The sequence below is a fragment of the Rhinolophus sinicus genome, chromosome 17, assembly GCF_057876585.1.
Source record: "Rhinolophus sinicus isolate RSI-liver-muscle chromosome 17, RSI-T2T, whole genome shotgun sequence".
NCBI lineage: Eukaryota > Metazoa > Chordata > Mammalia > Chiroptera > Rhinolophidae > Rhinolophus > Rhinolophus sinicus.
In genome coordinates this window covers 61,817,002-61,841,255 of record NC_142517.1, presented here as the reverse complement: position 1 = coordinate 61,841,255, position 24,254 = coordinate 61,817,002, and the positions used below count along the sequence as shown (strand labels likewise).

The 24,254-nt window shown below is 48.7% G+C and overlaps 1 protein-coding gene across 8 annotated transcripts in view; it reads right to left on the bottom strand.

Moving 5' to 3' along the window:
• The window catches only part of SEMA5B (semaphorin 5B), a 118,497-nt gene that overhangs the window by 11,804 nt on the left and 82,439 nt on the right, over positions 1-24,254 (bottom strand). For 3 of the 8 annotated variants that reach the window (XM_074330886.2, XM_074330896.2, XM_074330893.2), the window contains exons 3-11: positions 22,142-22,241; positions 17,361-17,406; positions 6,567-6,629; positions 6,105-6,203; positions 5,361-5,574; positions 4,355-4,640; positions 1,927-2,062; positions 553-760; positions 238-445 (exon numbers count right to left, since the gene is read on the bottom strand). In XM_074330886.2, the coding sequence (XP_074186987.2) occupies positions 238-445; positions 553-760; positions 1,927-2,062; positions 4,355-4,640; positions 5,361-5,574; positions 6,105-6,203; positions 6,567-6,629; positions 17,361-17,406; positions 22,142-22,241 (1,360 nt within the window). Of the gene's footprint in view, positions 1-237; positions 446-552; positions 761-1,926; positions 2,063-4,354; positions 4,641-5,360; positions 5,575-6,104; positions 6,204-6,566; positions 6,630-9,593; positions 9,841-10,131; positions 10,221-17,360; positions 17,407-22,141; positions 22,242-24,254 lie in introns of those variants that run through there. The other 5 variants (XM_074330900.2, XM_088793762.1, XM_088793763.1 and 2 more) reach the window with 5 other exon arrangements.

Below are 24,254 nucleotides of genomic sequence, written 5' to 3'. Positions count from 1 at the left end.
AAGTGGTTTATGGAGATTATCCCAATTAACCTTCACAAAAACTTTGCACAGATTTTCTGAGGAGGAAACCACAGTTCAGAGCGTTAAATGACTTGGCCTAAGGCACACAGCTGGAGACTGTACCAGGATGCCACCCCAGGTCTACCTGACTCCAAAGTGCCCCCACTGTTAAGCTCCACCTCCCGAGTACGATTGGTGGGGCTAAGCCTGGGGGGTCCCGCCCTCGACCCCACTTACCCCTGGCTGCGGTAGGCAGCGCACCTCTCCAGCGGGACGCGCAGCACGCTGTCGCTCAACCCCACGAAGAGCGCGCGGGCGCTGTGCAGGATCCGCAGGCTGCGCAGGGGCTCGTGGCGCCCGGGGGGCAGCACGTGCAGCTCCTCCAGGTAGCAGCCGCGGAGGCTGCGGCTCGCTGTGGACAGTGCCTTCAGGATGGTCCCGGACTCTGGAGGGACCAGGTGGGGGTAGTCTTGAAAGCCCTGGAACCTCACCGCCCGGTCCCCCGCTCCTCCACTTTCTCCCACTAGGAGCCCAGACGAGGTGGGGCCTCACCTGTGCCAATGTAGAGCACGTGGTAGAGCGTGTCTTTGGCCTGCACAAGGTCCACCACGAGATGTGAGAAGCGCACGCTGTCCTGAGTGACACAGGGCTCGGGTGTCACCGGCTGCACCGCCTCACTCATCAGGAACAGACGCTGTGCGTCCTGCAGGCTGCGCTCCGTCAGGTTCTCATTGGGGCCCACCTCGGACAGGGTGCCACACTGCGTGGGGAGATGGGTCACACGTGCCCAGCCACTCAAGCTGCCCGATGCTCCATCCCCCCACCTTCTTCACTGTTACCCTGATTCTCCAATCCGCCTACCCCCAAGATCGGCTGGGTCCCCTGCACCATCTTCCAGGAAGAAATGCCTTTTCTTTGGGAACTAAGGAAACTGAGGCTGGGAAGATGGGGGAGGAGGGTCCAGCTAGGGCTGGGGAAGAGGAGGGGGAGATGCAACGGGGACTGGATTATCTAAAAACGGACTATTTGAGTGTGGCTAACAAGTGTTCTGTGATCTAATGCTGTTGCTATAGGTGCCCGCTCTCTCATGTTAGGCCAAGCCCTGCTTTCCCTCTCCCGTGTCCCTACCAGCTCAAGTTCTTACGCCTTCCAAACCCAAACTGGAAAGCGACTACCATTTATGAAATACCTACTATATTCCCGGCTCCATATCAAGTGGTATCAACCCTCACACATATCTAGAGGTCAATGGAATTATTCCTACATGCCAGATAAAGAAAAAGAGATTCGAGAAGATTGGGTGACTTGCCCAAGATCACACAGAGGGAGGGCTAGATCAGGGTCAGGATTGTTGGACCACAAATCCTGAGGTCCTACCCTGCTCCAAACTGGCCCTCGGCCCAAAGTCAGATGGATATGAAAGTCTAACATCAGTAGCTTTCTTTGCCCCATCTCTCTTTCCCTTTCTCCATCACAGCACTGGGGGTGCTCACACCACCCAGGGCACCCAGTGCTCTTAACACTCCTGATGCTCAGACACCCTCCAGGCATTAGTACCCATGCTGGGTAGACTACAAGCAAACTCCAGCTAAAATCCCCACATTCTAGCCAGGCAGCGCGTGCGTGCTGCCCTGGTCCGCTCCACTGAATAGAGCTGAGATCCGACCTCCCGCCCTGGAGGTGGGGTCACATTTAGAGATGGCTCAGAGCATACTCCCTTGCTCTGTGTCCCACCTACTCTCCCCTTCTTGTTCCACAGTCTTAGATTTTACCATACTCGTAGGGGACCATTGCAGACCCCTCAGATGGGCATAGACCAGCAGAGACAAGTTTGGTGTTTGCACTAAGCAGTCGGGAATCAGCTTGTGGCTGGTAGTCTGGAGGAAGGCAGTGTGTGTGGAGAGGGAAACGGAGGAGAAGCTATACCTGGAAATTGGGGATGGGATTGGCGATGGGGAGCCAGGCAGCCCTGGGGTTCTCCTGGTAGCGAAACGGGCCATTGAAAGCCTGGGAGATGGCACTGAGGTTGAAGGCGCAGACAGCAGAAGCGGCAATGCTGTTTCTGAAAGGCAAGAGATGGCAGATGCTGCCCCCTCCCCCACAGGCCTCAGCACCCTCCTTAAACCCCACAGCCAGCTGTCAAAGCACAGCCTGGCACAGCTCCAAGGCTGATTAAGCACCTTTGATGAGCCTGGTGCCTGGTAATAGGGGGGTCACAGAAAGCGAAGATGCTCTGGAAACCCTCTGGGAAAGAAAGACCCACTGATAAGAAGCACTGGTGGGTTCCTCTATACTACTTCTGCATTCCCTTCCCTTCTCCCATGGGAGGGTCAAATAAGGTCATTATTTTCAAACGTTTTATCCATGGCCACTGTAAGAAATATATGTAATATTACAACTCAGATTAACACATCTATGCATACACACACATCTGCAATGAATTTTCATGAAACAACACTTACTTTTACTAAATACATTATACTCTGATATTTTTATTCCAATCTATTCTCTTCTATTTATTTTAAAAAGAGCCAGTTTGCCAAACCACTGATATATGCCCACAACCCACGACACCCTGAGCCAGATGACCTCTAAGATCCCTTTCGGTCCCAGAGTCTGACATTTCTATGAGTCTGATGTGAACAGTTCAGACACAATACCACTACACCAAATGTTTCCGGTTCTGTTCTCTGCATTTAGTCCCTCTCCCAAACGTGTCCATTTCTCTCTCCCTCCAGGGAAGGCTGACCCCATCGTCTTCCCTGGAGGCTGCACTGTCCTACTGGCTGGTGTCCCCACAGCCTGCCTAGTCTCCTCTAATCTATTCTCCACACAGCAGCCAGAGCAAGCGTTTCAAAATGCACATCTGAGCTAGTTTCTGGCCTGCTTCAAGCCCTTCAATAACTTCTTGCTCTTAGGATAAAGATCAAAACACGTAAAGCAAGGCTTTCGGGATATAATCCTCCCAATCCTCACTCTTCAGCCTCCTCTCCTTCCTGTCTTTCTCCTCCTCACTCCCCAGGCTCCTGCCACACTGGTCTGGTTCAGTTCCTCAAACATTTCTTCTGACCCAAAAGCTTTGCAAGCTCCCTTAGGCTGGACCAGTCCTTTCCCCTAGTTAATTCCTATTCATCCTGTAGGGGTGTCACTTCCTACAGGAAGCCTTCCCTGATCACCTCCCTTCCATACTGTTAGAGGTTTCCCTGCACACTTCCCTTTCCCTTCGTAGCATTAAAACACAATGAAAATTGGGTGTGTAATAACCACCTTCTCTAAAATGTAAGCTCGACGGCAGAGCCAGGTCTGCTCTTGCTCTCTGGTACCCATCCCCCACAACCCACCCACCAAGCACCTGCCATGGAGAAGGCACACAATGCATAAACTATTTAAAATCTACACTAATGTCATCATTTCCCCTTAATGTCTCTCCAGTGGCTCCTGTCCTTTGCTGACCTTCTGGTGCTGACCGCCAGGCTGGTCACTAAGTCCTGGCTGTCAGCTCCTGGCCTGTATGGGCTGTGTTGATGTCTGTCCCCCTGGCTTGGATGGCCTTTCTGCTCCTGCTTCCCAGATTTACTCTTACCTCTGTCCAGACCCTCAGACTATCCTCTCTATAGCTAGCCTGGCCCTCCAATGCCTGCTACCTGGGGCCCAAGCTAAGCAATCTCTATGACTCATGTGTTTCTGATGTTCTTACAAAGAACCCTGCACAGCTTCCTGTACAACAAATGTTTTCTTGGTCTCTGCCGCCCATTCAGCATTCTCTATGTGAAAATCACGTGAGTGGATTAGCCTTAATACAGAAGGAGGAGGCGGGAGGAGGACTCATGGTCTCTGTGAGGGCTACCCGTCCTTACACCTAGGAAATAGAAGGGCTCTAATTCCCAGTCCGTGTTTTCCACTGCACTCAGGATTGCCAGAAGACAGCTGGTGGGGTTTAGCGGGATCGTGGAGTCCTGATGTTGGAAGGGACCGTAAGGAACCCCCTCAGAACTTCCCCAACAAGCTGCTGCCAGACCCGCCCAGGGCTGCCACCCCCTCATCCCAGGCAGGCTATTTCACTTTCATCACCAGCAAGTTCTTCCTCATGGAGCTGCAATCCAGTGCCTTTTATTTCTTCCTATCTGGCCTAGGCCTGCCCTTCCAGCAGCCCAGAATAAATGCTGATCACTGCGGAGACAGCAAGTCACAAAATCCTCAGAAGACCCGGTGCAGAAGACATGACAAGCCCCATTGAACAGAAAGAGAAACAAGGGCTCAGGGAGGGACTTGCCCGAGCCCACCAGGCTGCAAGGCCAGATCAGAGCGCGTCCTTGGTATCACAGGGAAGGGGCGGCGGAGGGCAGGGACTCACACGTTGGTGGTGAAGACCCCGTAGATGAGGTCCTGCTCAGGCAGGTGGAAGGCACTCTGCAGCTCGTTGTAGTAGAAGGGGACCTCGCCGGGGCGGGAGCAGTTCAGCCGGGCCTTCATGAATGTGGTCCACGTGTCCTCCAGCAGAAAGCGGCCTCCCACGTCATTCTTGCACACGCGGGCCACGCGAGAGTACACCGTGCGCCCGCAGTCATGCTCCACCGCATTCTCCCGCAGGAAGAAGTATGCAAACAGCCCAATGTCGTAGGCTGCCACGAAGTTGGGCTCTGGGCGGGGGCAGCGGGTGGGGCGGGAGGGGGACAGAAAAGGAACAAGGGGTTGGTCAGGCCAGCAGGGAGGAAGGGGGCAGGCATAGGAGTACTCGACTACTTCCGTTTTTCCACATGGGCATACTGACACCCCTCCACCAGCATGGTGACCTGGGGACTCTAACTAACCGTGTTCCCACCTCCAATGCAAAGTGCAGTTATAATAACAGTTAACATGCATTACTGAGCACTCGCTGTGTACCAGTCACTATTATGAGTACTTTAGATGGATCAGCCATTGGATCCTGTTAACCTATGAGGTAAGCACTATGATTAGCCCCATATTGCAGATGAGAACATCGTGGCACAGAAAGGTCAATAGTTGCCCAAGGCCACACAGGGATTCAGTGGAGAAGCAGGGATTCAACTCCAAGGGGCAGGAAACTCATACCACCCTCTCCCAATCTCTTCTTTCCTATAGCCCTTCATCCAAATCCATTCCTAACTCTTTCTCTCTCCTCATCGCCTGCTCTCCATTTGTTCTGGGTACTTAGGACATCCGTGACTTCATCCAGAGTCCATCTCCGACTTGCTATGTCCTTGGGCAAGCACATGCCTCATTCTGGGCCTCTCGATGAAGCGTGAGCCCTTTCAGAGGTTGGGCAGGAAGGAGGGGGTCTGGGTGTGCCAGTGGGTCAGAACCAGGGGAACCCCACCCTTGGGGCTGCGCCTCCTTACCATTGAGCCACTTGGAGTTGTACTGGGCAGTGCGAAGGGGTGGCCCGCTGCCGAGGCTTCGGTAGATGGCAGGGTCCCGACCTGAGAAGTCAATGACGGTGGCTGCATAGAGCTCCCCCTGGGAGGAGATGACGGCTGTGGAGTTGTGGCGAGGGTCATAGGGGCAGCGGGCCACGCCATTGATCTTCTCCATAGTCCGGCTGAGGTTCCCTACCTGGGGATGATGGGGAGATGGGGGCGCTTTTCCCTGAGACCCAGGGGCTGCCTGTTTGCCCCCCACCCCGGAGTTTGTTTCCTCCTGGGCCCCTGGTCTCTGTCGGCCTCTGCCTCTCTCCAGCCTCCTCCTCACTGCCCACCTGGCCCAGTCCCTCTGAGAGAGCAGCCATCATGGAGGGAAAGGTTGTGCCAGGAGGTCCATCTGTCTCTAGCCCCTGCCCCCTAGTCAGGACCCTCCAGCATAAGGTTGATCAATAAAATACAGGAGGCCTAGTTAAGTTTGAGTTTCGATAAACAATGGATAATTTTTTAGCATAAGTATGTCCCTCCCAAACTTGGCATGGGACATGCTTATGCTAAAATATCATTTGTTATTTATCTGAAATTAAATCTAACTGGGCATCCTTTCTTGTTTTGGGGTTTTTGTGGTTTGTTACTTTTGGCAACGCCACTCCAAGACTGTGCCTGAGTGAGGGAACCCGTTGGTGTCTGTCCCCTTCCGGCCGCCCCACCCCAAGCGTCCCCCACCTGTCTGCTGGAACACACTGGGGAAAAGGCGTTGGTCCCACACATGAACACTTTCCGGCCAGCGACAATCAGGACCCGCACATAGTTCTGACACTCCTCCTGAAGCGAGAAGGGGAAGTAGAGGGACACGCTCTCGCGGCCGTGCTGGGTGTCTTTCCCTCACAGCACTGTACCACAGATACTGGGAAGCACTCCTGTGTCCCAGCTCCACCCTGCTCCCAAGTTCAGGTTGCATCTGTGGACACTCCCTGCCCCCGCACCTCCCACCCAGGCTGTCTCACAGTGGCATCACTGCCCACTCAGATGCTCAGGGCTGATCCTCACCTGCACAGGAGCCCCTGGCTCATCCAGGCCGGGCCTCCGTGCAGGCAGCCTCATGCCCACACCCAGCCCTTCCATCCCCGAAACCAGAAACCTCCTCCCCGCTCCAGGCCAGGTGCCCAGACCATCAAGGCCACATACCTCAGTCTTTCCTTTGCTTTGGCAGGAGCGGCGTGTATCCTCGTTGGAGGCCCACTCTGTGGCCTGTGGGATGAGCACACAGACATCACACAGCTGTGCCACTCATCGCCAGGGCAGGCAGCTGCTGGGGTCTGCAGTGGACAGGAAGCTGGGAAAGGGTCAGGGACAGCTTGCAGGGTAAGTGTTCCTCTCACTACATCCACGTGGACCCAGAGGACCGCCAGATCTCCTTACCCAGAGACCTTTAAGGAGTGGATATCCCCTCACCCCACACCCTCCCCACCGGCTTGGGTCATGGGAGGCTGGAATAACAGCTTCCTCATGCTTCATTCCCATGCAGCTCTGTCCTAGGCCCTCCCCAATCCTTCCGTCCCTGGGTCAGCCAGGGAGCTAGAAGTGGCCAAGCAGAACCTTCAGGACCACCCCAGGCCTGAGTAGGGACAGGAAATGTGCCTCCACTATGCACCGGATGTCCCTTAAATGAGTGGAAGTCAGGGAGATAAGAAATGCTAGATTTCGCAAACCTTAGGGATAGGAGATCTATTTGATTTTCCCACTATAACCCTGCAAACATGGTTTTTTTGTGTGTATTTTTTTTTCTTAGATAAACTCGGGTTCTGTGTTACTTGCCGCAGGTACATGGTAGAGCAGGAATTGGAACCCACATTCCTGATTCAAGAGCTCTGTGTGGTTTTCTTTCTCTATCCAACCATCTCAAGGACCCAGGACTTCCACTTTCCTAATTGCTGGGGGGAGGGCCCCCCAGCTCTGTGCTGTCTGCTTACCTTCTTGTTTCCCTTATAGCATCACTCATGTTCTGTCATGGGGTAATATGTTTAGGGACACAGCTTACACTCAGGGATCCGGGGGATATGATCATGTTCCCAAGTGCCCAAGGCACCAGGAGAGGGCTGTTCCCCACCCAGGATCCTCCTTTCTCCTTTATCTATTCTGTCTCCACTTTCTGATGGTCCCTCCCAGCCTTTGAAAGAGCAGCTGGAGGGAGATGTGATACCCTTCAGGTCCAGGCAATGTCAATAGACCTGATGTGTGGCTCACTAGATATTTCTGGGTCACATGTATAAATATGAACTGTCTACCTGTCCTGGGAGAGGGAGCCCTGAGCAAGCAACTCTCCCATCTGAATGGGGAAAATAAAAAACCTCACTTGCTTATAATTTCTAACAAAGCTCCTTCTAGCTGTGAAGTCATTGTCTGCAGAGCTCCAGGGTGTGGGAGGGCAAGAAGGGTGCCAGGGAGGGAGGGCAGGGCTGCTGTCTGCTTTCCAGACTCAGTCCATCTATAGACCCAAGGTGGTTGCTTTGTGGGGCAGAGAGGGAACTGACTTCTGCAGACTGTATTCAGGAGCTGGGTGACAAATTTGGTCATGTCTCTGTCACACCTATGAGTAGGCTGGGCTCATCCTGCCATGCCAGGCCTGGGGCTCAGGCCTCTGCTCCCAGACCTTGGAGAAGGGCAAATGACCTCTGACATCTAGCCCCATTGCTGTGGGGTTCATTTGGATAGAAACAATGGAGCCCCCTCAGCTCCCAAGCTGAGCCTGATGTGAGAGGAAAAGAGGGACATAAACAAGAAACCTCAGGGTCTTTGGGGGCAGAAAAGAGCAATGCCTGCAAACGCTGCAGATGTCCAGGCCTAAAGCTCTGGACAGTGGGTGGCTGGGGGGTGCTGTGTGGGCAAAGGGCCTCGCTGCAGCCTAGCGGTGGGGGGCAAAAGGCGTTAGATACAGTTATACTGAGCTGAACCCCGGGACAAGCACTATGCATGGACTTGTCACACCTCTCTTTGATCCTCACCACAGCCAGTGAAACATGTAGCCTTTTGCTCATTTTACAGGTGAGGAAAATGAAGCTCAGAGAGGTTGAGCAATATGCCCAAGGCCACAAAGCTGGTAAGCAACAAACCCAAGACACAAACTCAAGATGCAAACCCAGACCACCTACACCAGAGCTCAGCTCTCCCTGCCATATCCTGCAGCCTCTCATAGCCAATAGATTTCTCAAACCAAAAGCTAGAACATATGGCCTGAAAAGAATATGCATAATGATAACAGCACAGAACGGGCTTGAGTCATTTTACTTAAAAAATTATTTATATCAAAGTGATGCACAGAGTTGAAAAAGTTAAATAGTATGAAAAACTTATTTTAAATAAAACCCCAGGAACATACTCCTCCCACCCTCTAACCCCCTTTGCTAAGGACAACTACTTTCAACACTTTTAGCTATTTCTCTGTGTCTGTGTTTTTTTATTGAATTTCTCAGAATTATGTATCACTCTCAGACTTCATCTTCTGACTTCCGGTTATGGAGGTGAAAATTTTCCCCACGCACCCACCTCCATTCTCCTCTACATTAAAACACACATACATTCCTCCTCTCCCCAGCTTCCCATTATAATTATGTAATATTAATTATTTAATCTTTTAATATAATTAAAATTATAATAAAATTATAATTAAAAATAAAGTTTTAAATTAGCTTAGTTTAAACTAATATTTTAAAGTAAAATCAATATTCTTATTTAAATTATCACTATGTAAAAATTGTTCACTACTACCAACCAGTATCCCAAATTTCACTGAATGTAAGACACCATCAGTTGTAATATGAATCACTAAAAATATATACATATATATTTGCTGTACAATTTTTATTATTTAAATTTTTAATGTAAACTTATTGAAAGTGTTATTTAGACATACTTTTTGTCATATATCAATCTTGTGCATACAAAAAAGGAAAATGTAAGCAAAATTAAGTATCCTTAAACCTTTGAATTCGTAGTTCATCTCTTCTGAATCACTTTTTTATTCAGTTTTCGGTGCTCATTTTTTTGTTTTGGTTGTAGTTTGTTTGCTTATTTTAGAGTGTCATTTTTTTAACCACCCAGGGTATCAGTGGTACAGCAATTCTTAAAGAGTATTCCACTCTGGTCTCCAGAATTTTCTTCCAAGCTATTGACCACACTTTGCAAGTTTGGATGCTGGCACTTTGTTGATCTTACCAGAAGGTATCCACAGAAGGTTTTCTGAAAAACCAGTACTTCTATTCCCTCTTCATAGGCTCCTTAAATTGTTTGTGGACTGACATGTTCATTGGTTGTTGTAGAATCAGAACACTGGGGCAAATGACCAAGTTCAAGCACAGGCACTGAGAACTCCATCAGGACTTCAGTCTGGCAGACTGCACGATGCCTTCAACAGAAAGACGTGCCTGACTTCAGACTTATTAAAAATATGAAAACACGTGCATCTGAGAATCAAGGAAATATGCCTATTCTGAGGAGGTTTCCTTTCTTGACCAACTTTTTGTTTTTCCTGAACTAATAAGTGTCTTGATTTTCTTCATTTGCTTATTTTGCAATTCAAATTACTAATTTTTCCCAAATGGCCAAAAGGTGTCACAAATCCCTTTCGATATCATTTGCTAACTGTACACACAGATGGCTCAGATAATCTATGAGTTCCCATCCTCTTCTTTCTTCCCCAGTATGAACTGGTTGCCCTTGAGGCATTCTGGTTGGCAGTTAACCTGGGACTTACCTTCTCTCCTCTCCTGTTCGCTGAATCCCATGATTCCCTCTTTCTTGATCTACTTGCTTATTTTGGTGGAGCACATCTCCAGTATCTTCCTAAGAAAAGGAACATGGTAGATCAATTTTTTAAAAAATTCTTGCATGTCTGATTCATTCTATCTTCATACTTGATTGACAGTTTTGATATAGAATTCTAGGCTGAAAATAATTTTCACTCAGAATTTTAAAGGCATTTATTCAACTCCATTATCTTCTAGATTCCAGTGTTGCTATTCAGAAGTCTGATGTAATTCTTTTCCCCATCTTTGGTAGTGACCATTTTCTTTCTTTTCTTTAGGCTCTAGAAGCTTTTAGGATCTTCTCTTTAGTAACAGTATTCTGAATTCACACTGATGTGCCTTAGTGCAGGTCTCTTGGAAACTCAGTCAGCTCTTTCAGTGTGAAGACTCATCCTCTGTTCTGGCAAATTCTGTTATGTTATTTTATCCTTAATTTCTTCCTCACCTTTTCCTCCATTCTCTCTCTCTCTCTCTCTCTCTCTCTCTCTCTCTCTCTCTCTCTCTCTCTCTCTGTCTCTCTCTGTCTCTGTCTCTCTCTCTCTCTCTCTTTCTTTTCTTTTTCTCTTCTTTTTTATTTTTTTTTTGTAACTCATTAATCCAGTCCACTCTTGCCCCTTGTACATTGATCCTCTAGTTTTCTGTTATTTCTCTCCTGGTTTTCATTTCTTGTTTTTTGTTGTTCTAATTTTGGGGAGATTTTCTTCAACTTTATTTTCTAAATTGAAAATTTATTTCCCCAATCACATTTTTAATTTCCATATTTTCAATTTAATGTTTTATAAACAAAATATATTTTTATATCTCAGAAGAGTCTATTTTTTTCTAATTAACTTTTTAAGTGTTTTCATTTCTTCCACTGTCCCTGTTTCTTACAGCTTCCTTTATTCTTTTTGTTTTGATCTCTATCTTCCACTATAGAGGCTTTCCTCAAATGTCTGGTGATTTGTGGTTATTTATATTTGAAAACAAATCACTAACCATTTCCCACTGAAAGGGACCAAGACTTCTCAGCGAAATGGCTGATTCCAGGTCTGGGGTTAGGAAATGTACAGTGAGCCTGAAATATTTCCTTACATCAAATAGCAAGGATGCCATAAAAAATGACTCAAATCATTATGTCAAAGGACTCAGGAGCCAACTTGAAGAGGCCCCTACTTGCAAAAGATGGGATAGTCATGAACGATAACTTCAATGGATAGATAACAGCAATGTTTAAAGCCAGAAGTCTGTAGTAGTAGTACCGTGTTTCCCCGAAAATAAGACCTAGCTGGACAATCAGCTCTAATGCATCTTTTGGAGCAAAATTAATATAAGACCTGGTATTACATTATATTATACTATGTTATATTATATTATATAAGACCTGGTCTTATATTATAGTAAAATAAGACTGGGTCTTATATTAATTTTTGCTCCAAAAGACACATTAGAGCTGATTGTCCAGCTAGGTCTTATTTTCGGGGAAACACGGTGGTAATAATAATAGTAATAATAATAGAATAAAATTAATTGATCACCATTGACAGATACTAACAAACCAGCTCATTATTTGAAAACTGGTAAATAAAGACAGAGTATCAAACATTTATCTTGCCTTTCCTATATGATGGTATCATTGGGTAACCAAATAGTGGATGAGGAGAAGTTTCTCTTTGCAGAAGTAGTCCAGCTAATACATGATAACACCTAAAGAATTAATGGATCTGGGAAACAATCATCAATGGCTGCTAACATTAAAAAAAACACAGAGAAAATCAGATACTATGTAACTCCATAAAAAAAGTACACAATAACACCTATAAAGTAATCTTGCTGGAATCTAAATTGAATGAAGTCTTTATATCTAATTTACAGATGATACAGGGAATAGAAAAACATATTAAGTTATACCACTTGGATTGCAATCAGCAAAAGCCAGACCATGGGAAACTGTAAGACAAACAACCAGATTTCTTCAATAAATAAATTGTACAAAGAAAGAAAGAGGAAAAACATTTCTCTAACGCCATGCCCCATCAGTGCCCTCACCTTTCCTGTAGTCTCCAAATTTGGAACCTCACCATTTGGGTCTTTAGAGGAAGGGTCTTAGTCTTCCTTTGTTGGGAGAGGGGGTAAAATGGAGGAAGGGCTTGCTATTTGGGATGGGACAGGAGACCACTGAGAATTTAAATTAAACTGTCAATTTAAAGAACTAGAATAATTTTCCCCCTTTAGTCTTGCACTCATCCTCCATTCTACAATACCCGACACACCAATTTCTGAGCAACCTGTGGGTCCGCTTGTTTCTCTGTCATATCCCCCTCTAGATCAGTTACGATGGCCCTATGCACACTCATCTCCCCAGAATGCATTTAATCTCTCCTCCACTGACATCTCTTTGTCATATGCAGTTGTACCTTTAAAAATTTTTCACTGTCCTTTCAGTGGGGTTTTGTGAAGGAGTAGAGACAGACATGTATGATCAATCTGCCATGCATAATGCTTTACACCAGGACTGTGCCAGAAGTTCCAGGATGGCAATCTCTAGTAACAGAGTAATTACATGGTGTTTTACTGTGGAAGAAAGCAGGTGAGACAGCCAAGAACTTGATAATCTTGTAGACTCATCAACAACGCTGGACACCAAAGATAATGAATGGCTGAACATTAAAACATCTTCCGAGCATTCAGTCCACCACGCAGAGTTTCAATTTCAGACAACTCTACAGCTGCTGGACTAGCTTAGAGAATGTGGCGATAACTAAAAGAGAGCTGAGAATCATCCTCACCGTCTGCCCAGGCCCAGACAAAGACCCATATGTGTTCTGATGCGTGTGTGCACGAGTCCTCATTTCTGTACTGCAGGACATCTGATAGCCTGAGATCATAAATACACTGCAATTAGGTCTCTAATCAAGCCATTCCCTGGTTGCTCATCAGCAACTAATTGCCAAGTCCAAGTTGGCTCGTTATATAGCAGCCCCCTGACACTGTCGACCACTTGCCACCTTTTCTTTCCCAAAACCAGTTTATTAAGTTACACTGATAAATAACCATCACAGGTGAGCTGATTTGATTTCCCCTTCTCCCTCCCCTTCCCTTCTGTGTACACCCCCCACACACACACCATCCCCGTGCTGCTACCTGCATCTCCCCTCCCTTCAGTGCTTGGAGAATTGAGAAGGAGGCTGGGTATTTCTATTTTCCTTAAGAAACAGTCTATAGTCTAAATAAATTGTTTAATGAGGGTTAGGTACTTAGAAATCCTTTTAATGGACACTGGTTTTCATAACTACTTGCTTTTAGATTTTTCTTGAAGGGATGTTAATTATTTAAACTATCAATAAAGCACTGACTTTTAAATTTGCTTAAATTGTACCCTGGGGCCACGTGGGAGGATCAGTGTCTGTCACTGAGAGTTACAACCTTGTGTGTCCCCAGGCAGTAGGGAGAGTAAGGGAGGCTGAGCTGGGGGGGGGGGGGGGGTTGTGGGAGGAGGGCCTGGCTCTGCCTCCTCCTGATGCGAAGTGGAGCAGCTCAGTTTCAGCATGTGGGGGCAGAGCCCCAGAAAGTAGTTTCCAGGCTCTCGGCCTCACATAGAAAGGAGTTGGCTCAGGTAGTAAATGGCCATCAACTATAATTGGATGGCCATCAGCTGTGGCTAGTTGGCCGTCAGCTGTAACCAGTGAGCCATTGGCCACTAATATAACTGCCGTGGCTACGTTAGCAGGAAAATGGGGGCCAGCAAGAAGATGGTGGCTGGGCTGGCAAGCGCGGATTGCAGTTAGGATGGCTGGTTGTGGACAGTGTGGATCCAGCCTCCAGTGAGAGTATAGTGCCGCTAGCGAGAATATACTAGTATGACTCCCCTACCTATGGCTCCGTGGGTGTTCCTTTTTGGCCTCACCATATCCTGCATTCTCTTGGGGAGAGCGGGAGCAGAGACCCTGCCTGGCACCCCGTACAACACAGCATTTGTTTGTCGTGAGCCACTTGTGACAGCAGATGTTGAGGACTGAAAGGACCTGGAGCCCCAGATACGGTGATAGAGGGGTGCTTGCTAAAGTCGGGCTTTTACGGTGAAAAGTCAGGACCTTCTCACCAGGCCTGACGACAGACCAGGCAACCAGCCGAGGTCTGCTGCCAGCCTCGTTGAGGGAACACTGGACGGCCTACTCCATCTTCTCTCTCATTCTCTCCCCTTCTAGCCAGATGGGACTCCCTACGGGGGAGAGGGCATCCATCACCCCATGAAATGTATTTCTTTCTCTCCTTAATTCTGTCACAAACAATTCTGTCTGAGCTGCAGAGGTCAGGCCCCAAAGAGACACCCTGGGAAAATAGGAAAGTTAATTTCTTGTGCACTTGTGGCTGGTTTATAGGGCCCCTTGGAGAACCCCCTGACACTGAGCTCCTGATGCAAGCGTGAGTTCCGGGGCTTGCATAAGATGTGCTCCCACGGCTGAGCAGAGGTCATCCTGGGGTTGGATGAACCAAACGCCAAGCTGATGAGCTAACATCTGAAAAGGCATGGACATGAGGGCCAACTGTCAAGGACACTTGGGGAAGCCAAACCAGTCGTGCAGCATCTATGAAAAAAAAGGCTTTCTTGATATCCTACAGCAGTGGTTCCTAAATTTGGTTGCACTTTGGAATCACCAGGGAGCTTTGAAAAACTCCAGTGCCCTGCTGGACCCCAGACCAATTAAATCAGAATCTCTGAGGATGGGACCCAGGCATCAGTGTTTTTTTAAGCTCCCCTGATAATTCTAGCAGGCAGCCCAGGGAGAAGCACCCCTAGAGTCAGATTAGCTCCATTTCCATCCTGATCTATGCTACCCAGCTGTGCAAGCCAGAAACCTGGGTAGCACTACTGTAATCCAAGCCTTCCTAAGCCCTCCAGGGCTGCCCACTTCCCCTACGCCCCGGGTCACCTTCATGCAGAAAACAGTGTGCCTGGTGCTCCCTGGAGCTGTGTGGTGCTGGGGACCTGTACAATTCTGCCATCCTAAGATCGCTTCCTCTCTTTTCTCTCCATCCCCACTCTGTTGCCTTAGTTCAACTCTCCCCATCACTAGCCCAAACTATTGAAGTTGTCTCCTAACTGGTTCCTCCACTAATCCATTCTCTGTGCTGGGCCAGGTGATCTATACACCAAATTTGTTCATGCCACTTCTCTGCTTAAAACACTTGAAGGAGCCCCTACTGCCTTCAAAATAAAGTATGGACCTCTCTGATCAGCAATGAAGACCCTCTGCGATGTGGTCTCTCTCTCTCTCCTCAGCTTTATCTCTCACCTTCATCCCACTCATACCGTGTTCCCTCCACGCTGGGCCCCTTGATGCTCCCTGCTATTTTAAACACCTGTGTTGCCACCGTAGCTACCTAGCCAACCCCCGTCCTTTAAGCTTCAGCCCAAGGGCAGCTCTCTGGAAAGCCTTTGTAGATCCCGCTGAGTCCAATGGGCTCCTCGTGCTTCTGGGTCGGGTATGCACCCCTCCGTGTGTGCTTCCCATGGCACTGCCATTATTTCTGTGCATCTGTCTGTCTTTTTCCCCTTTGGACACTGTGTTGATCCCAGAAAACCTTCATTTGCAGACCATGGGAACCTGATAAAAAGCCAATTGCCTGAGCTCAGGGCACGAGCCCTGGATCCCTTCCTCCCACCCACTTTGAATTGCCTCCGCACCGGCTTCTCCCCGACCCTGACCTGCTGGGTTTGGCATCTTGGCTTCATTTTCTGCAGATGCCAATAGAAAACTCTGGACGGGCTGCTTGTAACCGAGCTGGCAAGCCATGGGATGTTTCCTCGGGGGACTTGCTCTGCTTTGCTTTAGTCCAGGCCCTAGGAACCTGCCATATGGGGCCCATTTAGGAAAGGGAATCAGTTGTGATCTCTTATATGGTTGCTCCTTGAAGCAAGGGACAGAGCCTGATTCCCCTTTGGATCTCAACTGCCTGGGACCGTGCCTAGGACGATCTGGGCTGTAAGTGCTCAGTAAATGCTTATTAGGGGGTGGTTGGATGGATGGGTGTATCGATGGATGGATGGGTTGGCTGGTAAGGGGATGGACAGAAGGATAGACAGATTGATAAATGGATGGGTAGCATTTCCTTTCAATTTGTTCTCATTCCTTCTAACGGGCACACACCTATTCTGCTTCCTTGAACCTCCCCTCTGGAAACCAGGCCCCTGGGGTGTAGACCCAGGTGAGGCTAGAAGAAACCAGACCAGAATGTCACACCAGCTTCCCCAACAGCCCTTTACAGTGAAACCCTGTACCAACTAGCCCAGCACCTGACCAGCTCCTTGTACCACTCGCTAGTTAGTTATATGTACCGCTCATCAGCTTTTCCTGGCTATAGGGTGAGCCCTGCAGGATGGACGCTCTGCTTGTCTCACGGCGCCTCCACCCCCAGCTCAGTTCGGATATACAATAAGTGCTCAATGAACGCTGATCACTGGGAGCCCAGCAAGCCTCCTAGACACAAGGACCGAGGGTCTTCGCCCATTGAAGAAAAAAAGATGGCCTTCCTTTCTCTAGAATGTTCAGCTTCTGCAGAGATGATTTGGCATCTGTTTCTCAATCTGGGGTAAATGTTCTGGATCAAGGAATCCCATTAAAATGCCTCTCAGAGCTCTTAGGGAATTACGCTTGGGGAGTCCTTCTTGGCAGCAGATAATAAATCAATCACAGCTCAGCGAAAATGCTAGGTTAGAAGGGGATCACTCAGGCCAGGTTAGGAAAAAAATCAGGGACACCCTGTCCCTTGAGGCCCAAACTCAGAGACCCTCCTGTGGGTGTAGGTGCTGGACTTAGAATGACCAGCCATTCCACTTTGCCCCGTACGGTCCCGGTTTTAGCACTGAAACTTCTGCATCCTATGTCCCAGGCAAACAGGGACAGTTGGTCCCCCTGACTCTGGCGCTCCTCTCCTCCCCTCCTTGGCAGCTCCTTTGCACAATGCAGGAGCCCTGTATGTGCCTCCATGTTTACGCGGCCACAGACCACTTCCAAATATCTTCCCACAAGTAACCTCGATAGCCAGTGAGAGTTCACTGTCAGTGAAAAGAGCCTGGGGCTCCTGTTTTCGACCCTAGGGGCTGAATTCTGAATCTTGCTTCTTGTGCTACCATGGTTGGCTCCCAAACACCAGGGAAATTACAGGGAAGGGAAAGGAAGGGAAGCAAATGTACCTGAAGGAGGGAGACATTGGCAAGGCTGAGTCGGAAGAGGTAGTTCCTGCAAAAACAGAAATGAAAATCACAAGTCAAATTGGTTCTGCAGTCAGGTCCCCAGGAAGCAGTTTCCTGGCTCCTGCCTCATGGGGTACCAGGACTGGGTGCCGATGGCAGAGTCCCTACGGTGGGCTGACTCCTGGGGAGAGCTTTACCTCTGTTGGCTCATTTAATCTTTACAGCAACTCCATTAGAGAGAGAAAACTCCACTGCAGATCGGGAAACAGGTTGGGTAAATGGCACAAGTCACAGGGATAGTAAGTGGCGGGATTAAAACCCAGACTTGTCTATTTCTGAAGCCCACACTGTCTCTGCTTCCCAGCCATCCTGGCAGGCCCGGGAAGGAACCCCCACCACCTTTCCCAAGAGGGGAACCTGTTTCTGTTCAACTTAAAGCCTCCTGGAGCTCTTGCAGACCCAGACAGGCCATCTTGCTCCTTCCCTCACGTGCCTCCCTGAACCATTCACCTCCTCAAACAGGCCAGCTGTCTCTACTGGCTCCACACCACGGGCGCCTGGACTCCTGTTTGCTTCCTCATGTCCTGCAGCCCTTCCTGTCATTAGTGACTCTGGAACACCTGTCCACCTCCCTGGACCTCCTCTTGTTGCTTTTGCCCAAATTGTCCTCTCTGCCACCTCATGATTCTTCTTCCCCACAGTCTAGTCGACACAGGGCTGCCAGACTCAAATGCTTCAGACACCATTTTCATCACATCAGCCTGCTGCTCAGAAACCTTAAATAAGGAAACTTATGTCCACTCAAAAACCTGCACATGGACATCTAGAACAGCTTTATGCATAATTGCCAAAACTTGGAAGTGCCAAATGTCCTTCAGTGGGTGAATAGATAAACTGTGGTACATACAGATAATGGAATATTATTCAGTGCTACAAAGAAATGAGCTATCAAGCCATGAAGAGACATAGATGGATCTTAAGTGCATATTACTAAGTGAAAGAAGCCAATCTGAAAAGGCTACATACTGTATGATGCCAATTATATGACATTCTGGAAAAGGCAAAACTATGGAGACAGTTAAAGGATCAGTGGTGGCCAGGGGTTGGTGGTAGGAGGGAATGGGTGAGGAGGCAGAGCACAGAGGATTTTTAGGGCAGTGAAAATACTCTTTATGAAACCATAATAATGGATGTATGCCATTATAAATTTGTCAAAAGCCAAAGAATGTACACCACCAAGCGTGAACCATAACATAAACTATGGACTTTGGGTGATAATGTGTCCATGTAAGTTCAATTGTAACAAATGCACCCCTCTGGTGGGAGATGTTAATGGCAGGGTAGATTGCACGTGTGGGGCAGGGGTATATGGGAATTCTTTGTACCTCCCCATCAATTTTGCTGTGCACCTAAAACTGCTCTAAAAAAAATAAAAATAAATGAAGTCTCAATTTAAAAAAAAACCTTAAATAATAACGATGCTGATACTACTACCACCACTACTATTACTATTATTACTACTACTATTAAGTACCACCGCCACCACCACCACCACCACCACCACCACCACCACCGCCGCCGGCCACCTACTGAGCACTCACAGTGTCAGGTACTGCTGAAATTGCTTTGCCTGGACTCTGGAGCCACAAGACCACTATGTATGGACTCGAGGGGGGCAGAACCACTGGTCAGGGTGCCACATGAAAGTGACTGCAGGTCCACAGAGTGGACTCTGTGGCAGAGAAGGGAGAATTCCAGCTCAGCCATTTGGTAGGGGCCTTCGGAGCTGCTCAGTGTCTGCATCTGTACAATGGATGTGCCTGTCTTCCTTCTTTCCCAGGACCACAGAGACAGGGGAATGGTGTGATGCATGTTAAAATGCTTTATTCACGTCAAAGCAGATGTAAAATTTTGGTTTTCCCTAAGAGTGTTCTTTCCTTCTTACATTTCCTTTGGTCATTCCTCTTTACGTTCCTGAAGGTTTTAGGAATAATTGCTTTAGAAAGTTCTGGACTACCTTAGCTGTGCTAAGAAGAGAAATGAGGGGAAAGGTTGTGGTGGAGTAGGTCAGAAAGAGAAGGGGCCCTGCTGCATGAATCTAGGACTTGAAGGAGACACCTCAGGCTGGAGACTTCTCTTCTCCAGCTCTGGCTCCAGGCCCAGGCCACACTCAGCTTCCTTGGTCTCCTGGCAGGCCTGGCCTCACTGGATGACCTCGGCTGCAAGCCTCTGATGACTTTCCCCACCCCCACCCTCCTGGCCCAGGGACAGATGGGCTCCGCTTATGGCTCTGCCCCAGCTGTCTGCTCAGGTAACACAGGCATCTGCTCATAGCTTTAAGAAATTAGGGGAAACACTGCATCACTTTATTCATTTTCATCCCATCAAAAATCATTCATCACAACATCATAGTCTGCTCTTCTGGGAGATGAGAACAGAGAGAAATCTCTGTAGCCTGACTCGCCCTAAATTTCGTATGGAACAAGGCAGGGTATGAATGAGTAAAAATTGTCCCCTAGCCTGAATTCTAGAGGCTCAGGGGGGCAGAAAGAAGGGGTAAATCTGACTGGTAGAAGAGAAGGAGGAAGGAAAGTGACCTAGAAAAAGAGGGAGAAGAAAGCTGAGGACTCACTTCATTTGCTCCAAGGGGTGTAAAGGGCCAAGTCCAGGACTGAATTCCCCCCCTGTTCCCTGAGGGTATAGCTATGTTCAAGGACCCAGGAAAAGGTATGTCTCCACCTAAGGGGGCGAAGCCCCCTGACTGGGTCAGGAAGAGCAGTGTGACCACAGGCACGTGACATACCCTTCTGGGCATCAGTTTCCTGGTCCATACAGTGGGCTTGGAGAACCCACATCCCGGGGGTTATTGTGAAGATTAGATGATTTATTACATGCTTGATTGACTGCATGTTTTATATGCTTTACTGCATATATGGTACATACTGTAAAATGGTGCCTGGCACATGGCAGGTACAGAATGAATGGCAGCTTTCAAGATGCTTCCACAGGTTCAGAGGGAGGCATCAGGATTTTTTAAAGTACATAAGACAAAACGGGTGGCATCTGAACAAGGTAGAAGGACCTTATCAGTCAGCTTCCTGATTGTAGTGTTGTACTATTGTTATGCAAGATGTTACCATAGGGGGGAAACTAGGTGGAGGGTACACAGATTGGATCTCTCTGAGTTATTTCTTACAGCTGTGTGTACCTCTATGATTACCTCAAAATAAAAAGTAAAACAATTATTTACTTTTAAAGAGCTGGGAAAAATTAAGTCCACATTCTTACAGACTTGCATACGTACAGATGACCTCTGGCAGGACACACAAACGTACCACAGGCCGAGCCTCCAAGAAGGGGTCCGGCTTGGAGTATGGAGGGGTGGCCCTGCTTTTCACTGTCTACTCTTTTGTACCTTCTGAATGTTACACCAGAACCTGTATCACTGATGCAGTATAATTAGTTAATTTAAAAATAAAAATAAAACGCTTTCAGCCCAGTGTCACCACAGCCTGTGATGCTGGCAGCACAGAGACTGCAACCCAGACTCTACAGATGAGGAAACTGAGGCTCAAAGGTGACAATCACCCAGCACAAGCACGTAGCTCCTCTGGTCCCAGTCCAGGGCTCTGTCCTTGGCTTGCTTCCTTTTCATACCTCACATAAGGGGATGCAGACACTCAGAAAAGCCCAGAGGTCGAGGATGGTCAGCTACCTCGTGTAGCTTGGAGGTGCCCAAGCCCGGACCAGCAAATCATAAGGCCTGGGTTAGAGAGAGTCTGAAAAACACCACTGCAGTGGGACGTGCTAACATGGGGGCACGGCAGTGGGACGGCAGAACAAACTCTAGCCCTGGACTTAGGAGACCTGGGTTCTGGGCCTCATATCTGTTGTCACTTGGCTATATGACCTTAGGAAGGTCACCTTCGCCTCTTCAGGCGTCTGCCTCTTCACGTTTAAATCAATGACAGGTAGATTAGAACTGCGATTCTCAAACCTGAGTGTGCATCAGACTTGCCTGGAGGGGCTGCTGAAACGCAGGTTGCTGGACCCATCCCCAGAGTTTCTGATTCAGCAGGTCTGGGGCGGAGCCCAAGGACTTGCACGTCTAACAAGTTCCCAGGTGCTACTGCTGCTGCTGGTCCCGGGACCACTCTTTGAGACACTCTGGAATCAGCCATCTCTAAGCTCTCTTCCTTACCAGCGTTGATGGTCTATGATTTTGCAAGAATTATCTCCTCCTACTTCACCCCATATAGTCCCCAGAAGTCCTCACTAGAGCATATTATCCTTTGGATACTGGACCTAGGCAGTGGGGCTAAAGGAGGTCAGGCAACAGGGAAGTGAGGTCCTGCACGAGGCCTGAGTCCCGCATCCCAGCTGCAGGTGGCCAGCTGGCCAGCAGGGGGCTCCTGAGTACCTTCTCTGCACTGAGCTCCCAGGGACACGCCAGCGAGGCCGGTTCAGGCAGTATGGCAGGGATGGGGGTAGGAGGTGGCCAGTAGGGGGTAGGAGGTGACCAGTTCCTGCTTTCAGTAACTGCCAGCCACTGAGGTATGTGGCTTGCTGAGATCTGGAGGTCTAAAGGTCACTTGTCCACTCCCAACCCCAAATGTTTCCTTCTGTGGAGGACAGACATACAGACACAGAGAAGGCCTGGCAGAAAGCAACAGGGGTCCAGGACACGGGAATGTCCATAGTAGGCTCATCCCAAATAATATTCCCTCTTCCCAATTCTAAGCACGCGCACTCCTGGCCCCAACCCTCCTGCACCTCATTACCTGGCTCCCACGATGAGCTGGTTCCTAGAGGGATCCAGAGCGAGCTGGGAGAAATCTTGGGCTCCAGGATAGGTGAAGTTAGAGACCCAGGGCTTCAGGTCTGGGGGAGGGAGAGGCAAACATTTGGTTACTGCTGGACCAGGGGCTCCCAGCTGTACCAGCACGGGGCCAGAGAATTTCAGGCAAGGGGTGCCAGGAGACATGTGAGCAACCAGCTGGCGGCTTGAGTGTGTGCTGGGGGTTATCACTATTCCTGCTATGTTCCCTAGCTCAGAGAAGGGCTCTACCTGTTCCTCAGCTGCCTAACGGAAGATCTGTAATCACCCATGACTCCCTCAGACCCTCACCAGCTTCATGAAACACACTGGCAAATCCTGTCTGTTCTATCTCCAACTGTCTAAAATCCATCCATCTTGCCCTCTGCACTCCACCCCCATCCAAGCCACCAGCATCTCTTACCTGGACTGGTGCCAACGGCCTTCTAACTGGCCTGGCTTCCATTTCCTGGCCATCCAGTCCATTTCCCACAAGGCAGCCAGAGTGATCTTTCTAAAATGCAAATCTGGTGGTGTCACTCTCTAGCTTGGAGCCCTTTAAAAGCTCCCAGTTACCCCAAGAAAAAGTCCTAACTCCTGAAGGCCTTTGGGCTCTGGCCCCACTGTGCTCCCAAGTCAGATGCCTGGCATGTTAATTATTTAGTGATCCATGGAAAGAATGATGCTTCATCACTTACACCCCCCTGAGACTCTCCACCTCAGACACACTAAACTAGAACACTGCACTTTTCCAGATCTATTCTACACTAAATTTTCACACTTCTGATCTCGTCAAAGGAACAGTTCCTATTCACCCTCATCCCCACACTGCCTCCTCCAAGAAACCTTCCCTGACTCCCACAAGCCAGGGTGAGGGGCTCCCATAGACCTCTACTTTACTGCCATAAAAGCCCCCATCACGTTGGGTGTCTATCCCAGGAGGTTGTCCTAGGGGACAGGGAAGATCTCGCTTCTTGGATCCCCAGGCCCCACCTAGCACTTGGCAGTGTTTGAGTGAATGTACGAGTAAACGCTCAACTCCCTTCTGTACGAAAAGAATCAAATTATCAGACAAGGCTCCACGGAGGGTGAGTGATCAGTATCCATCCTTGTTTCCCAGGAAGGAGCTTCCCAGCCAAGGCCAAAGCCTTTCATGGGCGTTGGGTGGGCAGAGAGGAGACCTTGCAGCCCTCTGGAGGGATGGGCAGTGGTCTGCGGAGGGTACATCTAGGGAAAAGCACCCAACTGGCTTTCTTTCCTGCTGGAGACCCCTTCTCCCATCTTGGTGCATAGCCCCTTAACAGCTCCCCCTCACCCGTCGTTCATGGATAGGAGGGAACTGACCAGTAATGAGAGAGCATCAGATAGAGGAACATTTGTGCCAATAGGGATAAAAATGAGGGCGGAATGTGAGGCTCTGTGCTTTCTCCCCACAGTGCATTAGCGACTGCCTCACAGAAGGCCTAGAAGTGTGTGTGTGTGTGTGTGTGTGTGTAATCTAAAAGAAATAAATCATTGCTCATTATCCCTTGACTACAGAGTAAGAGCAGCCCTTCATATCTGCACGACAGGCAAACACTTAATCGCTCACTGGAGAACTGGAGGTTTTGCGAGTTGGATATTTTTCAGAAAACTGTGATATGCACAATTTAAAAAAAGAAGAACTTCTGCAGCAAAATGGAACAAACCCCCTGGGTCTGCCTCTGTCCCCAGCAGGTGTCCATGGGTTGGCAATAATTGTCACGTAGTTGCAATAACATTTGGGTAATATCGATATAAGGAGTAGATCTGGAGTTGGATAGGCTAGGTTTTTAGCTGAACTCAAGGCCACTCTTTGAGATCCTGGTAGGATATTCTAATACCTTAGAGACTAAGCCAAGGGTCCACTTCCTCCAGGAAGCCTTCCTGGATTACTACCTCTCCAAACAATCTTATTTTGTTCCACATTCTCTCTGCCCTTTCTGTTCCATTCACATTGTATGTTATTGTCACTCTCAATGTGCTCAAGTATATTTTCTGTGGGGGTGAAGGGGAGGGTGTGAGAGGCTTGCCTGTCCCCATCAGACTGGGTGCTCCAC